This window comes from Talpa europaea (assembly GCF_964194135.1).
Source record: "Talpa europaea genome assembly, chromosome: 15".
NCBI lineage: Eukaryota > Metazoa > Chordata > Mammalia > Eulipotyphla > Talpidae > Talpa > Talpa europaea.
In genome coordinates this window covers 85,828,299-85,844,595 of record NC_140083.1, presented here as the reverse complement: position 1 = coordinate 85,844,595, position 16,297 = coordinate 85,828,299, and the positions used below count along the sequence as shown (strand labels likewise).

The 16,297-nt window shown below is 49.9% G+C and overlaps 1 protein-coding gene across 1 annotated transcript in view; it reads left to right on the top strand.

The window, feature by feature from the left end:
* LOC311185569 (uncharacterized protein C12orf56) overlaps positions 1-15,859 on the top strand; it is a gene marked incomplete at both ends in the record, with an annotated part of 39,193 nt that extends 23,334 nt beyond the window's left edge. Inside the window, 9 exons of the mRNA XM_084256192.1 lie at positions 604-677; positions 2,103-2,247; positions 5,262-5,368; positions 6,238-6,327; positions 8,878-9,001; positions 11,368-11,442; positions 11,703-11,774; positions 13,660-13,838; positions 15,733-15,859. Coding sequence (XP_084112318.1) covers positions 604-677; positions 2,103-2,247; positions 5,262-5,368; positions 6,238-6,327; positions 8,878-9,001; positions 11,368-11,442; positions 11,703-11,774; positions 13,660-13,838; positions 15,733-15,859 — 993 coding nt within the window. The remainder of the gene's footprint in view (positions 1-603; positions 678-2,102; positions 2,248-5,261; positions 5,369-6,237; positions 6,328-8,877; positions 9,002-11,367; positions 11,443-11,702; positions 11,775-13,659; positions 13,839-15,732) is intronic.
* Between the last annotated feature and the right edge of the window lie 438 nt (positions 15,860-16,297).

The window sequence follows — 16,297 nt, the reverse complement described above, 5'->3', positions numbered from 1 at the left end:
TATAAGTCAGCTAGCATTAAATACATAGTATAAAAATAAATCTTCAAACATGCAAGTATTATAAATGTGTTAAAATTAATATGTTTTTATATGCTTAAAAGGATAGAACTCAAACTGAGAAGAGTACGGTCCTTGGACAGAGGGAAGGCACAGACAGGGAGCGACAAGCAACTCTTACCTTTCACTTCGTGCATTTCCATACTGGTGGATTTTGATAGAAAATTTTTATTTTATAACGAGCAAATGTTCTTCTTAAGACTTGAAAAATACTAGTAAGGAAAAAATTCACTGTGGTACAATTAAACAGTGAAGTGAGTGAGAGAGAGAAATCATGCAGTATGGGAAGGATTTAAGAAAGTGCATGTGGGGCCTCCCCGGTGGTGCAGCGGGTTGAGCAGTGTCTTTCACTGTCTGCCTGCTCTGCTCCCCGCTCTGTCTCTGGTGAATCCTCTCACCCTCCCGCGCCTCTGGCCTGTACCCCAGCTCTTGTATAAAAATAAATAAATCTTAAAAAAAAGTATACGTATATGATATTGACTAAAACCAGGAATCGATTATCAGTAAGCAAAATTTCTAACTCCCCCCACTTTTCCCCTCTTCCAGAAAGCCACCCTCTTACAAGACCCCCTGTATGCCAGCGCGCTCAGCTCTGCTGGAAGAGGTCAAAGGCCGTACAGGTAAGGCGCGGCGGCACAGGGGAGCTGCACACAGAAGGGTTCTCTCCTCTCTGCCTCCCCCGCCGCGTGCTGCTGAGCACCACACTCACACACACCTCGGCCTCAGCTCTCGGCCCTGAATTTCCGGCAGGTCAGCAAACACAGTTCCCTGGACCTCACCCTTCATAGTCTCACGGGAATTCACAGTCAGCATGTTCCAGACAGAGTCCAGCGCCTTCCTTCTGAAGCCCAACCCTCGCCAGGCTTCCCGCATAGGGCGTCGCGCCATTATCCCCAACTGGACGGCACCTGACCCCCTGGCCCTCGTGCGCCCCGCCCCAGCCCCGCCCCAGGCAGCGCCGGCATCGAGGGGTTCACACGGGGGTCCAGCCTCCCCCCACCCGCGTCTAGGGCTTTCTCACCTTCCCGGCCAGACGCCCTAGAGCAGCAGGAGCGTCCATGGCTGGAGTCGGGTTGGGAGAGTAGGAGGCGAAACTATTTTTACTTCAAATAGAAAGTCTGCGAAGTTTCTGTCAACCTACATGGAACATGAAATGTCTGTTACTTTGCACCCCGCTTTTCTGAACGTCGGGTTGTGTGCACGGTTCAGCCCCTCTGACTCCCCGCAGCAGACAGTAGTTTCCAGCTCGGGCCCCGCGGTGACGGCGAACGGGCCGGGCCTGCTGCTGTGGCACTCAAGGGGAAGCTGCTTGTCCTGAGCACGGCGGGGCGGGACAGTGTCAAGCCCGACAGTGTCGCTCCCAGCTGGTGACAAGCACACGAGTGACTCCGTGGGGTGAAGTGGGAGGACTGGGTTGAGAAGCGTGAAGAAGGCGGCCTGGGAGAGCAGGAGCTGGGGAAAGCGGGAGAAGCCACACCAGCTTCCCTGCAGCGCCAGACCACGCGGGCAGTGGTGGGAGTTGAGATCAGGTGGCGCCTCCCGCCCACCCCCCCAAGAAAGAATCCCCCGCCCGCACAGCGCCTCCTTTCCCAAGGACCTGATCTTGGGGGGGGGAGCCGACGCCTTGGCTTGGGGGTGACAGCGCTCAGGGCTCCGCTGCCCTTCCGTCGGGGCGAGGGCGGGCCTGGGGCCTGGGTACGCAGCGCCGGCTCAGGAGGTGTGTTGCTTTCAGGCGTTTCTACAGATACTGTCGGGCGCTCCCGGGGTGCCCTGTGAGGCTGCAATAAAGATTTTCTTTATGCATCAACTTATCTAAGCAGAAAATAAAAAGTGAGTTGATTTGAAGGAAAAATATCAAGCGGCTGCTGTCGCGTAAGGTCCGTGCCTGCCGGGAGCTGTTCTGGGAGCAGCTCGGCGAGGCTGAGAGGACGTGAGTGTTTCCAGCCGGGGAGCTGGAACAGAGGGGGTGGCGAGAAGTCGAGGAGAGGAGTCAGCCCAGCTTGGGGGGATCAGGTTTCCTAACTGATGTTTCCTTGTTTCTGTAGATCTGAAGAGAAAATGAAGTACTTCAGTCAACTTAAATCTGAACTTTTCCTTAAAGACAATACCTTGAGGAAGACAGTGTGTTTAGTTACAGAACTTAAAGCTGCAGCCCAGAAAAACTTCATTCTGAAAAGACTTTTCTGGAAAGTAGGTGTTCTGTTTTATTTTTAATCTTTAAAATTTGTTTCACCTGTTTATCAAATGCAGCCTCTTCCAGCATGAATTGTACACGTGTGGCATTCTGATGCTGCATTTTAAAATGTTGGTTAAATCTAAGCTCATACGCATTTCCAGAAAGTTAACATGAATGACTAATAAAGTCAATATTCCAATCTTTCAGGGCTTTTTCCTGTAAACGCTTGTCACTGTCTTAGCTAAAGCCGTTGTCCAGGTCTGCAGTTAGGTTCCCTGGAGACTCTAAGGTGGTGTGAAGCTCCCTTAGGAACCTGCACCCAGATGGAAAATGGGGTCTATGCCTGTGGTAATAGATCGCCACATGTGTCCTGCACATGCACACACACAAACACACACATGCACACACGCACACACACATTTTTCTCCTTTTCAAATCAACTTTGTCAGGGTGTAATTTTTTGAGGTAGTTCTTCCTTTTAAAATTTTATTACCTATACAATTTTCAATTTTGAAACGACGTCTTCATAGTTTGGTAAGCTGTGAGCTTTCTGAGTGGAGACACCATGTCTGTGTGTTTTACTCAAGAGGTTGCCTCATTGCCTCCTTAGTACCCGCCACATAGCTGCCATCAGTAGCAGCTGTTTTCAGTGACTGAGTAAGAATAAAGAGTTCCTTATTCATGTTCTTTTCCAGCTTGTTTCTCTTACATGAGATTTCTTTTCTTCAGCAGCTTTTTATTGTGGTAGAACACCCCCAACATTTACCATCTTAACCATTTCTAAGTCTGCGGCTTCGTGGTATTCACCGAGTGCGTTCACACTGTTGTGCGTCCGTCAGCACACCCATCCCCCGGCTCTTTCCATCTTGCAAAACTTCGGCTACACGCTACTCACGAAACAGTAATACCCCGTGTCTTCCCTTCGCCAGCCGCTGACCAACACCATTTTCCTTTCTAAATTTTTGATTTCCACTAGTCTACATATCTCATCTGAGTGGACTCCTACAGGGCGTGTCTTTTGTGACTGAATTATTTTACTGAGCATAATGTCTTATACCTCGGGTCCGAATTTCCCTGCTGCTGAGGCTGAATTCCATAGTACGTACAGCCCACGTTTGCGTGTGCATTTGCTGCTGGACACCTGGGTATACAGATGACTCTGAGACCTGCTTTCAGTTCTTCCGAGTGTGTACCCAGAAGCAGAATTTCTGAATCATCCGGTCATCCTATTTTCCCACAGCATCGATGCCACTTTGCATCCCCACCCACGGTGCACGCGGGCCAGTTTCCCACACCCTTGTCAATACGTGCTGCTGCCTGAGTTTCTGAGAGAGCCCGCAGTGGCTGTGCGGTGGTATCTCGGAGTTTGGGCTTGCACTTCCCTAATGATCACTGAAGTTGAGTAGTTTTTCATGTGCTTACTGGCCATTTTAGATCTTCTTTGGAGAAATTACTGGGGTATAATTTACATTAATAAAACACTCATCTTTAATGTACAGTTCAGCATCTTCACAAGTGTGTATATCTGCACAACCACCAGTGGAGGTCTAGGATGAGTCTGTCACCCAGACAGACGGTCAGTCGGTCAGTTTCCTCCCATCCCCGGCGTCAGGCAAAAACAGCACAAAGGTGCTGTTTTTGTGCTTTTGTCCCTGTAATTAGTGCTGCGTGTCTCAGGATTGCACTTCCTTGGCATGTACAGTCTGTCCTCTTCAGGCTGGTTTGCTTTGACATAGCATTTCCTGAGCCTGCGCACAGTTGGGAGGTCACAGTAACTGATATTTATGAGGCACGTCAGATGTGTGAGGCAGCGCCTGAACTTTGCAAAGACTCTTCCTAACCCTGACACCACGGCCATGAAGGAACAGCGCTGACCAGCGAAGGGAAGGACACACTAGAGCATCCTAGAAAGCACAGATAGTTTCTAGCCAACGGCAGCTGATTCATGCTCAGAGGCCAGGGCTCAAACGCAGCTTGCAGAACGACACTCTCTGCTCACCCGTCAGGGCCCTGGGGTGCGAGAGCTGCTGAGGGCTGGCGCACACCCCGCGCTTCTGTTCCCGCTTTCCACCCGACATCCTTAGCTTCCTCATGCGTGTTACCTAAACAGGCACACCTGCGCCTATCTAAGCAGAGTCAGCTCCCGGGTTCCCCTGCTGGATGAAAGCAGAACATTCTGCTTGCTTGGGTAGGTCACTCTTTGGGTCTGGGAATGCGCAAAACAAAACAAAACAAAACAAAATAAAAACCCATATAAATGGTACTGGCATTTCCCAAAAAATAATCAACCAAATCAAACCAAAATGGAAATTCTAACTTTCAGAGAGTGGGGAAAACCTGCAAACGAAAGCGCTGGAGGGACATGAACAACAGAGAACAGGAAAGAGATGCAGGTACATTCTGTTTCTCTTCAGGACCAACCGGCCAGATTTCACGGGTGATTGCATTTCTTCATGCTCAGTTTATCTCATGAGACTGAATAGAAACACACAAAAAATTGGTTCCTCCACTTTTAAGTCAAAATTTATTTAGACAGAAATGGTGACCCACAGTCCCAGAGGTAAGAGAAGCGCCACGTCAGCCCCACCGTCTCCAGAGGCTGGGCCTGTGCTGCCCCTCGCTTCCGTGTTGGTGAGCACCTCCCAGTGAGCTTCCCTGGCTGCTGTCTCATGTCCTCACGGAAGCCAGATTACTCTGGGAGGGCAGGAATCACAATACTCCAGATTTAACATACTGTTCCCGTGTCGCTGGATGACCTTCCCGAATGCTCTTCAATGCGAGTGTGCGAGGGGGCCGAGAAGGCGCCTCCTACGCCCCCCAGATGTCTTCTCTCGCGGTCAGGAGGGCAGCCGGCTCCGGGTGGGAAGGAAAAGCATGTTTTCAATTTGGGCTGTGCCAGTATTAACGAGAAGTTGTGATTTACTTCCTCTTCAATCAAAGATCCGACCTCTTCATGTTTTTACTATGTCAGGAGCGTTTTACCAACAGATTCCTTCACTGCCATCTTCCTCTCCGCTTGCTTCCACAGACCAGTGACCTGTTCCATTTCCTTGTGGACAAACTTCATGAGTATTTGCCGGAGTCTAGGGATAAGAACACACTTCAGAATAAAAGCCAAAGGGCTGATGAGCTGGTGTAAGTACTAACTGGATAATTACAGATATTTTTCCCCCTAGAGTGTTAAAGATAAATAGAAGGCACTCGATAAAGTATATACTGTATCAATGATTAACAGGGCTGCAAATTTTGCTTCAAATAGATTTTTTTAAAAAGATTTATTTATTTATTTACACAAGCACTGGGCACAGTCAGAGGTGCGGGAGGGTGAGAGGATCCACCAGAGCCAGAGCAGGGAGCAGAGCAGGCAGAAGGACCGAAGGACACTGCTGAGGGGAGCAGCGGGCGGCAGGAGAGGTCTGCGCGCCATGTGGGACCCTCCTCTGGTGGTCGGGGAGCAGCCGGGGATCGAACCGGCGCCACAGAGGCTGCGGGCAGCTTCGCAGCCCAGCGCTCAACCGCTGCGCCACCGGGGAGGCCCTCATTTTATTTTTTAAAGAAAGAAAATACAACAAACTAATAATACTGGCTGTAAGAGGAAAGAATGGGTGTCTGGACAAAAGACACCATTCACAGTGTTCCCTCTTTTGCCTTTGGAACTTTGAGCCAAGCATCACCTACTTGGAAAGGTAGAAACTGAAAAGTAATTGGAAAATCAAGTAGTAGGTGATTATCCTCACAACCTTGGGAAAGTCAAACCACCATGACTGTTAATGACCATGGCTATTAATCCCTCATCCAACTATTCACTCAACTGCTGTGAGTGCCACCCCGCAGCAGCCGACAGGCGCCCACACAGTGGCCCCATGTGATATGAGACTCCCCTTCCCAGGCTTTTACTCTGTGGGTGTGTGAGTACAGTTCCATCAAGAATTACTGACCGCGTGAAATTCTGAACTTGTAACGAATGGGTGCCACTTCAGAGCTTTTTCCTCTTTATTTTCTAGGGCGTGCATTGAAATTGTGCAGACTCTGGGACTGATGTTCAGAGAAACAGAAACCGAGTCATCGCGCCTGAGCACGCTGGCAGCTAAGAAGTAAGGACTTTAGACGACACTGAGCTTGTAACCTCGGCCCCTTAACCGTTCTGTTGCGTGTCTTCCCAAACTCCCAACTCTCAGTTCTCTGATCAGTCCCCTTGTAAGTATATACAACTCTTCCGTCTCTTCATTTCCTTCTGTGATGAAAAGATTAATTGGTACACGCCGAGTTCTCTCTGTCTCTCTAGATCATCAGGGGCACGAAGATTTTCTTAGCATAATTCTGTGTTTTGTCATAGGCTGGGGAACTTGAAAAAGACCAAATGATCCAGCATACATTAAAAGCCAGAGGTCTGTACTAGAACTTTCCAGAGTACCCTTATATCTACACAACAGAAAAAGGACACGGTACAGGCAGGAGTTGTAGCAGCTTCTTTCAGTAGATAACACGGCGACCTCCAAGTGACAGGTGTCGGGGTTTATAGACCCTTCTCTGCTGCAGCGCAGAGAAGACAGAGGTTTCTACCTCTCTCTCAGACTAGCCAGGAAGGGAGGCTCCTGCTGCCATCATCTTTCAGGCCACCCTGGCACTCGCTGCTAAAACTAACCAACCTTCTTGCCTCCACTAAGGCCTGGCAGCAGCGAGAGCAGCAGAGGCAAGCAAGTCTCCTTTTTTAAGCAAGTCCTAAAGGACGTCTGCTCGTGTTCTGTGGGTGAAACCTCAATCATGAGCCCTCCTCGCTGTGTCTGGGGTGGGGTGGCTCCATGCCTACACCACGGTGGGCAGCAAGGATGTGTTATTGGAAGAATGAAGAGGCGCACAGGTGGGCACAGACGCCTCCTGGCCACAGAGTGTGCATCCGCAGGCATGTGTGTATGATTTATAGACTTGCATTATCTGCGTGGCCTTTGTGTATGATTTATAGACTTTGATTTCTATCCTTGGACCATATTTTGGCTAAACTCTGAAGTTTTTCCTACCCTCGTCAATCTAAATGCCCTGCAGGGGTATGCAGGAAGACCTTACATGAAGGCCATGGACTCTAAAATATCTGAACCGGGGGAGTCTAAGGACTTACAGTCATATCTGTCCAGCCTATTTTTAAAGACTTTACCAATAATTGTACTGATAATATTCATTAGCACCCATTGAGCAACTTGCTGTGTACACTATGTGGTTATGGGAACACTGTGTTTTATAGCAGGGGTGGTTCAAATATTCTTTTTTTTTTTAATACCCAAAAGGGCAGGTTTATTATAAAAAGGGAGAGAATAAAGGACCCTTGTCTGGACACAAGTGGGCAGAAAGGGCTGTCCCCAGCAGCGCAGGTTTGCTGAGAGACGCCTGCGTAGGCACAGGCGGGCAGAAGGCTGCTGCCAAGAGGCTGAGCTATTCTGTGAAAGCCCATGGAGTAAGTATGTTTGACTTTTCAGTCCTGCAATCATCTGTGGTAACTAATCAAGTCACCCTGACAGCAGAAAGCAGCCACGGACAATACATACATGAATGAGCACATTCACTCATATCTGAGTTAAGCTTTATGTGCAAAAACAGGCTGTGGGCTGTTTGGTCTGCGGCTCCTGCTGTCCACTGGACAAGGAAAACACAACTTCCTTCCTGTGCACTCGCGTGTGCCGCCGGCAGTGGGCCACCTCCCCAGTCTCCAAAATGGAGTACTCCCCAGTACTGCTACTTCTGTCTTTCCCACACGGAAATGGTAACTAAATCATGTCACCTTTTCCCACCTTTTGGCCTCTACCTTTCTCTATTCAAGTTGAAAAAAGAAATCACTCTGAACTAACCTTTGTTTGAAACCGTTACATTTAATTGTTGTCTTGACTTGGTTCAACCACATCCAGCCCGACTCCATCAGACCTCTTTCCTGATACGACGGACTCCCTTCGTGTCTTCCGACACACACAGTATGTTGTTGTATGTTTGCCACATACAATGTGTATGCTGGGTCAGATCAGATTACCCGTAGCATTATCGAGCACAGTAAACGAACAACGTAACGGTATCACACGTGTTCTAGTGCCAGGCAATAAACTACCAGAAACTTAGCGGCTCAAAACAACCTGCACTGGTCACCTCAGCTTCTGTCGGTCAGGAGAGCTGGGCGTGGCTTCCCTGGGTCCTGTCTCAGAGACTGCACTCAAGGTGTCAGCTGGGGCATGTCTCGTCTTCAAAACTCTTTGGGGTGATTGTTTGCAGAATTAACTTCCTTACAGCTGTAAACTCACAGCGGCTTGCTGCTGCTTTTTTTTCTTTAAGATTTATTTATTTATGTATACAAGAGCTGGGGTACAGGCCAGAGGCATTGGGGGCGGGGTGAGAGGATTCACCAGAGACAGAGCGGGAAACAGAACAGATGCTTCAGCTTTTCCAAGTTATATGAACTTTTAGAACTACATCTTCTCTGAGGCAACCAAGAAATTCTAATTTTATTAAAGTGTCCTACCACCAGGCCAAAGACCCAGAAGTTCATCACGATGGTCTCCAATGCTTCATACTTTTAAGCATGACCAATGTCAGCGTCTGCAAATGTGGTCTTGTTTTTCTTTTCAAAGCTTTACTCATGAATTGCTTTTTATTTATCTTTTCAGGGGAATACTTTTTAATCTCTTGGTAATCTTAATTAGTGAGCCTCAGATTCCAAAGTCTTGTCCTGTGGTTGATATCCAGCTGGTGGCTGATTCAACTTTAGTTGAGATGTCCTTTGATGCTGAGGTGAGATGAGAATTTGTGGAACAGACTCAGTATACTATAGAAACGTTTTCTTATTGTGGACCACGTGGGAACCGTGGCATTGTAGAATATAGAGATATAATTCAATCAAAGAGTAAATATTTTGTCATTAATCTTAAAAACTTAACTATCTTGTCAGTATATCCGTTTTGTACGTTTCAAAGTGTGTATAACTAAGGAAAATAATGTGTCCTATATAATTAGATAAATCTGTTTATCTCTGTCTCTATACGAAATGTTTATGTGTATTTAATTCCACACTGAGAGTCTAACACGTCAAGAAAACACTGTCTCTGAGATTTTGGGTTCAACGGTCCTGCCTTAGCGGGCTGCCGCCACGCCTGTCTCACTCGTGCGTGTTCAGCGAGTTTTTCTAAGGTGGTACGAAGACATTAGAACTCTCAAACTTCCTAGAAAATACTTATCGTGAAGGATAAGTTTATTATGAGTTTATTTTGAGCAAGCCAACACAATTATTTTAAAAAGATTGCACATGATCTGACCATTTTTTGGCATCCAGAGTTGTTTCAGAAGACTCTTCTTATTTACGCAAGAAACATTTACTGAGACTCTGTCGTGAGCTAAAGAGTGTGCTGTCGGCAGTGGGTCCAGACGAGAAGCAGAGCCAACACGGTTTCTGCCCTCGTCACATGGCAGGGGACGAGAGACTCATGTCAATCAGATACAATATGATTATATTATCACAAAGCGTCTGCAACGCCACTTTCACCAAGGGAACGACGCGGATTCCAGGGGGATGGAAGAAAGGCGAGGTGTTAAGCTAGGGCAGGAATACAGGCGAGGGAGGATACGAGACGTCCTTGACCTCCCAACAAATCTACACTTACTTTTTATTTATTTATTTATTTTATTTTTATTTTATTATTTTTTTAAAATTTCTAGAGGCATGTCTTATTTATTTATTTATTTATTATTTGTTTGTTTGTTTGGTTTTTATACAAGCACTGGGTACAGCAAGAAGCGCGGGAGGGTGAGAGAATTCACCAAAGCCAGAGCGGGGAGCAGAGCAGGCAGAAGGACCGAAGTACACTGCTGAGGGGAGCAGCGGGCGGCAGGAGAGGTCTGCGCGCCATGTGGGACCTTCCTCCGGTGGCCGGGGAGCAGCCGGGTATCGAACCGGCTGCAGAGGCTGCGGGCAGCTTCGCAACCCAGCGCTCAACCGCTGCGCCACTGGGGAGGCCCTACACTTACTTTTTAGAGCTCCTCTGCCCATCTGCACCCCCGCCACCCCACCCTGCGCCGCCCCTGCTTCCATGTGCGGCTGTGCATGGATTGATTTCACTATTAGGCGGATGCCTGCTCCTCAGTAGAGTATAAACGCCGTGAGGAAGGGACCATGCCTTGGTTGCTCTCCACGGCGTCCCCAACACCTCCCACCATGTCTGATGCGCGTTTACTGCAGTGAAGAGGAGGAGGAAGGGACAGAGTTGTAAGGGTAGACTGCAGACATTCTCAGGCTCTGGAGCTGAGGCCTGATGGGACGGCAGTGTGAAGAGAGATGACCTCCACGTGGCCAGAGTCTCAGGCAAGAATCGCAGTAAGAAGGGTAGGTTCAAAGAGGAAATAGGAGCTTGGCTTTGGATTAGCTCGTCTGACTTGCCGACGGGATTTCCATGTGAAAGTACCTAGTTGGAAGAACACTTAGGTCTGAGTTTCCTGTTTCTGGACCTGCTGATCTGGCCTGGACCTGGACTCCTAGTGTGACCACCAGCGGGTCATACAAACTTTGGTTCCAAGATCTAGCAGAGCGGGATGTCAAACGAGCTCTTCCTTGCAAAGAACACTGTCATGGGGTGACGTGTTAGCTCCTAACACGCCCCAGACACGGCTCTTGTGTGCCAAGCGTCCTGTGGGCTAGCAGACAGACTCACCAGTGGTTTGGAGGTTTCGAGAGTAAAAAAAAAGTCTCTGACTCTCATATTTACATCAAGTGGGATATAAGTTTAAACTGCCCAGAGAATCTCTCACCTTAATTCAGGGGCGTATATTTCTACCTTCTTGAAAGGCAGTAAGGCTGTTGATTTGATTGCTTTTGGCAATTAAATGTGCAGTTTGTGTGTGTGTGTATGTGTCTGTGTGTGTGTGTATCCTACGGGCCATTCTATGTTCTTTCCCTGGTGTACTTTCATAGCCTACATTAGATGTGCAGTCTTTTTATGAGTCTCTTGTTTTTGAGAATGACTGAACCAATGGAATAGGAAAATCGACCACACATGATATTATTAATTAATCAGAAATCCTTCTGCAAGTGTGTAAACAGAGCCAAGAGACATGACATCTTTTGGCTCTGACAATGATATTGCATTGATTACTATTTTCAATTCTAGTTACAGAAGCTTCTTCAGGAATATACAGATACAGCTACAGCACTTCTATTTGAGATACTTCTTGTCTCTCAGCAGGTAAAACATATATTTCTATTCTACATATCATGTGTTAATTATATGGCTAATAAGATACCTTTTAAAAAAATTGTATGAGAGAGGGTCTCCAAAATTGGTTGACTTAGATACTATTTTTTGCTCTTAAGTGCTCATCTAGTTAATTTCACTAAATAATGATTTCAAAGATTTTAAAGATGAAATGTATTTCAGGGTGAATATCCTTTAAGATACAACTTGAACTTCATGAATGTCACTTGTTTATTTTCTGAGTTTTTTAGGGAAATCTTGGGTTGGGACCAACACTGGCTATTGGCTGGGTGATGTCCTTCCTGCAGGGCTGTCCTCCCATAGTAAGTGCCCTGCCCAGAAGTGAACACAAAACCACCACCTGAGGCTAATTAGACAGATGCGCTACCCAAGGGGCTCTGGTGATGGTCATAGGTGAGGTGGTGGCGGGAGATTTATGGGGACTACACCTGAGGGGAGAAATCAAATATGGTCTGAAAAAGAACAAGGAAAGAAAATTAAAAAGTCTAATCAGGGCCTCCCTGGTGGCTCAGGGGTTGAGCGCTGGGCTATGAAGCTGCCCGCAGCCTCTGCAGCGCCAGTTCGATCCCTGGCCGCCGGGCAAGGGTCCCACATGGCGCGCAGACCTCTCCTGCTGTGCCTGCTGCTCCCCTCAGCAGTGTATTTCTCAGTCTGCCTGTTCTGCTCCCCGCTCTGGCTCTGGTGGATTCTCTCACCCTCCCGCACTTCTGACTGTACCCAGTGCTTATGTAAATAAATAAATAAATCTTTAAAAAAAAAAGTAATCAATACAAAAGAATTATGAAGCTTACATGAGAGGCTCTTGTGCATAATTTATAAAACACAAATTTTCTCTAAAAGTATTTACGTTTATCAAACAGAAGTATAAATTTGATGATTTGAAGATTGTATTATTTAATTAAAAAGTTTTTGTATTTGGGGCCTGATGTTTAAGCGACTTAAATCTCAAATGTGATCTTAATGTCATGAAAATCCCCTAAGATCTCCGTAGAAAAGATTATTAAATTACTATATAATAAAGTGAAAAAAACGAACATTTAGTGAAATAGTGAGTATAAATTGGCAGGTGCAGATAACACTTGGGCTCATCCGGGCATCTGTCCTCAGAGCCCTCACACGCGCGTGTGTTACCACCCTCTCTGGCCTTGACACAACTGAACGTATATGGTGCGTCCTTCTCCTTCCACCACACCGCGGAGGCCCCGATTCAGTAAGAAATCGGATGTCACGCACCGCGTTAGAGGCCTCAGCAGCCCTTCCCCTTGAAGGACGACTAAACTCCTTGCCCTTGTCCTCCGGCCCGGCCTGCTCTCCTGGCCTGACCCTCGCTGGCTGCGCGGCTCTCTTGCTCACTGCCTCACCCAGGACCTTTACCGTGCCACCTGCCCACAGCGCTTTCTCTCCCCGCGCCACCTGCTTAGCGCCCGCTCGGCCTGGAAACTTGTGTCCCTTCCTAGATGATGTTGTGATGCTCTGACCCCTCTGCCTGGGTCAGGAGCCCCACTGTCGGCACAGAGAGGCCTGCACGGCTCCCTCCTCCTCCCCGTCAGGGGCCTGGCTGCAGGCTGCTGTTTGGGTCTTTCTTGCGGGGCTGTTAGGACCGCACAGGCACTGGGCCCTCCTCCCAGCGCTGGGCAGGGCTGTGCTCCACCTGCCGCTTGACACGAGGTGGGTCTGCTCTTGCTTTGGCCAGTGGAACGTGAACAGAGTAGCCCGGTCGCCTCTTGCGGAGGTCTGAGTGCCAGCGCCTGCCCCTGCGTCTGCTGGGTACGCTCCATGGTGGGTGCTGAGGGAAACACCTGCTGAATCAATGCCCACAATGGCTTTTCCCCTTAAACTGGTCTCGCTCCCCAAACTGAGGGTCCCATTGTTCACCCCCGTGTCCGCGCGCTCGGTCAGCACACAACTCGCTGGGGATCTCCGCCAAAGGGCGTAATTCATGGGCGTTTCTGTGTCTTCCTTTTGAAGAGATTTCCAGTTAGATGCAGAAGCCAGGCTTCCCCAGTCTGTACTAGCTCTGACCCTGCCAGCCGGTCCCGGGCCTGCTCCTGGGAGCGCCACGTCCAGGGGAGCGATGGGGGGATAGGGCGGAGGGCTTCTGCCGGGGTTTCTAGGCTCCGGTGGAGGAAGGCGCTGGCTCTCACGGACGAAGTGCGGCCCACACGTACCTGCATCTCCCCTGACTAGGTTTCTTTCGTGGCCAGCATGGTGAAGCAGATGGTGAAGGGGCTTTCGGCTCCGTGCCAGCTGCTCAGTCCTGGCCAGGCCGTGCTGCTGTACCAGCGGTTCTACATCCTCAAGAGCTGCCTGCAGTACAGCGGGACTCTGGCCGAGCACATCAGGAATGACTACACCGAAGAGTTCAGGTAAGGAAAACGGAGTTTAATCTGCAGTAAAATCCACTCGCTTCTGATAGTTATGCACAACTGCAACATGGCCCTGATATTTAGAAGATTAAGTGACAACGGAAAACCCTATTTTTGTTTTAGTATTTCACTGATCGAGGTCAGGCAGGATTTCGGGGAGCTCGAGGTCCCACCAGCACTTGAAGTGCGTCCTCTGGCAGAGAAGGCCGCGAGGCCCAGACTCTGGTCTCACTCACTGTCTCTCCTGCAGCCCGCCTCGCGCAGAAGCAGTGATGAATGTTGGCGTGTTGTGAGCTACTAAGAGTCACAGACGCCACTAACAAGGACGATGAATTATGGATTGTGAATTCAGCCGAGTTGTTGGACAAAAAAACCATTGATAGAGGGACAACTGATAAACGCGGTTATTAGGGCTGTTGTTACATTTCTTCCTGTTCTACTCTCAGCGACAAAGGGTAGGAGAAGCAGCGCTGGCTCCGGGAGCAGCATGCTGTGCACCTCGGGGGGCTCCCTCCTGGGGTGCAATGAGCAGAGCAGCCCTGCACTAGCACCTAGCAAGGGAAAAAAACCAAACTCTGGTTGTGTGTCTGGTGTAAGGGGAGGACGCAGTGAGCATCGCTTCGCCCCTAGTTTGGATGGAAACGGGAGGATTAGCTTTCTCAAAAATTTCACCCCAGTTTCGTAGACCCTGTTTTTCCTCTGCGTGGGCTTACATCAGAGGTTCCCTTCTGGCTCCGGAAGGATTGTGTTTGACCTTTCTGAGGAGGCGTGCACGCCCGTTTTTCCTTACTTTGTTATTTTGAAGTAGATTTACGCAGCATGAGACTCACCACTGAAAACATGTTAAAGGACAGTCAGTGGCTCTTCCTCTGCGTCACAGCGCGGCGCAACCCTCGCCACCCTCTGCAGAACATCTCGTCGCTCCCAGGGAAACCCGGGCTCGGGGAGCCGTCACACCCCGTTCTCCCCTCCATGAAGCCCTGGCACCTACGCACCTACTTTCTGTCTCTTTGGATTCGCCTATCCTGGACTTTTCATATGGATGGAGTCGTCTGACTCTCTGTGTCTGGGTTCTCCCACTTAGCATAAAGCTTTCAAGATCCAGCCGTGTGGCGGCACGTCTCACACAAGCCGAATTTAAATAGTTACGAACATTTAAAACTGAGAACAGGCACTAGGGTGTCGCGCTCCCAGGCCGCCTGCCGGGGCTCGGTGCGGCTGTCCCCTCGGCGCGTCACGGACGCTGCGCTTGGCGCTGCTTGCTCCGACCCATCCCGCCTCCCTCCTGCACCCGGGCCGCTCGGTGTGTGGCCCTGGGTTAAACGGGCAACATTTCAGTTGTCATGCGTTAGTCCCCTGAGCAGCTATGGAAAGATGCCGAGATCCGACCTCACGTGTGGGCAGCCCTCTTCAGTTTGCAGGGGCGCGGGAACCGGGTGCTGGGTGACAAGGCTGTGCAGGCGACTGCCGTGCATCTTGGGGTTGTCCAGCTGCCGAGGAGACGTCTGAAGAGCCGCCTCACTTCATCTCTCCCGCTGGTCCTTCCTCCCCTTCTGAGGCCATGGGAATGAACCCGGCTCCTCCTTTCTTCGGCTCGAGGGGTCCCCGCAATTTGACTCTTTCAACTTCTCCGGCCGAGAAGCCGGAGCCTCGGCTCACGCAGCCCTGCCTGCCTTCCTGACGCCGGGGTGACGGACGCATCACTCGTGACAGTCACCTCCTGAGCCCAAGCCAAGTGCTCCAGTGCCCCCGAGGCATGCGTGTGGGCCAGGTGGGCGGCTGCAGGCCGAGGCCCACGCCCCGCAGCCTCACGCAGACCCCGTGTGCGCGTTCGCGTGACCAGTGTGCGAACCCTTGTTTTTAAAGTCGCTGGCTGGTCTGTTTCTGACTGCAGGTACTTCATTCACGGGCCCGCGCTGGAAAGAAGGCTCCCGCCGTGCTACCCCGTGGCCCCGCTCACCGCGCAGCTGCTCCACCACGTCCGGAAACTGCTCCACCAGAAACAGCGTGAGAAATGTTAGGAGGAGAGCCGAACGCCAGTCTGGAGGCCGCTTAATATTGATGAGCAAAGCTTTTCTGGTTTGTTTATTATCTGACCCCCCTCCCCCCCCCGGGGCCTGTGAGCCGAGGCTCTGCCGAGAGCCTGTCAGCGCCGCGTGGAAGGCGCCGCGGGGGTTTTTACACCGGCTGTGGAGTAGAAACTTTAGATGGATTGACAGACACAAGGCGGTACTAAGAACGAGTGTTTCTAGAACGATAAATAGTCTCTCAAGTGATACAAACCGCAACGGGAGCCAGAAGTCGAGGGAGCAGGCCGGAGCGAGCCGGGGGGGCCGCGTGTGCTGAGGGGCCAGAGCGCCGCGGGGCGGCAGCTGTACGGTGGTCAGGGGAGGGCCGAGCAGTAGGGTGACAGCCGCCGCCTCTGCTGCGCAAATCCCAGTGCCGCCCACCGGCGCGCA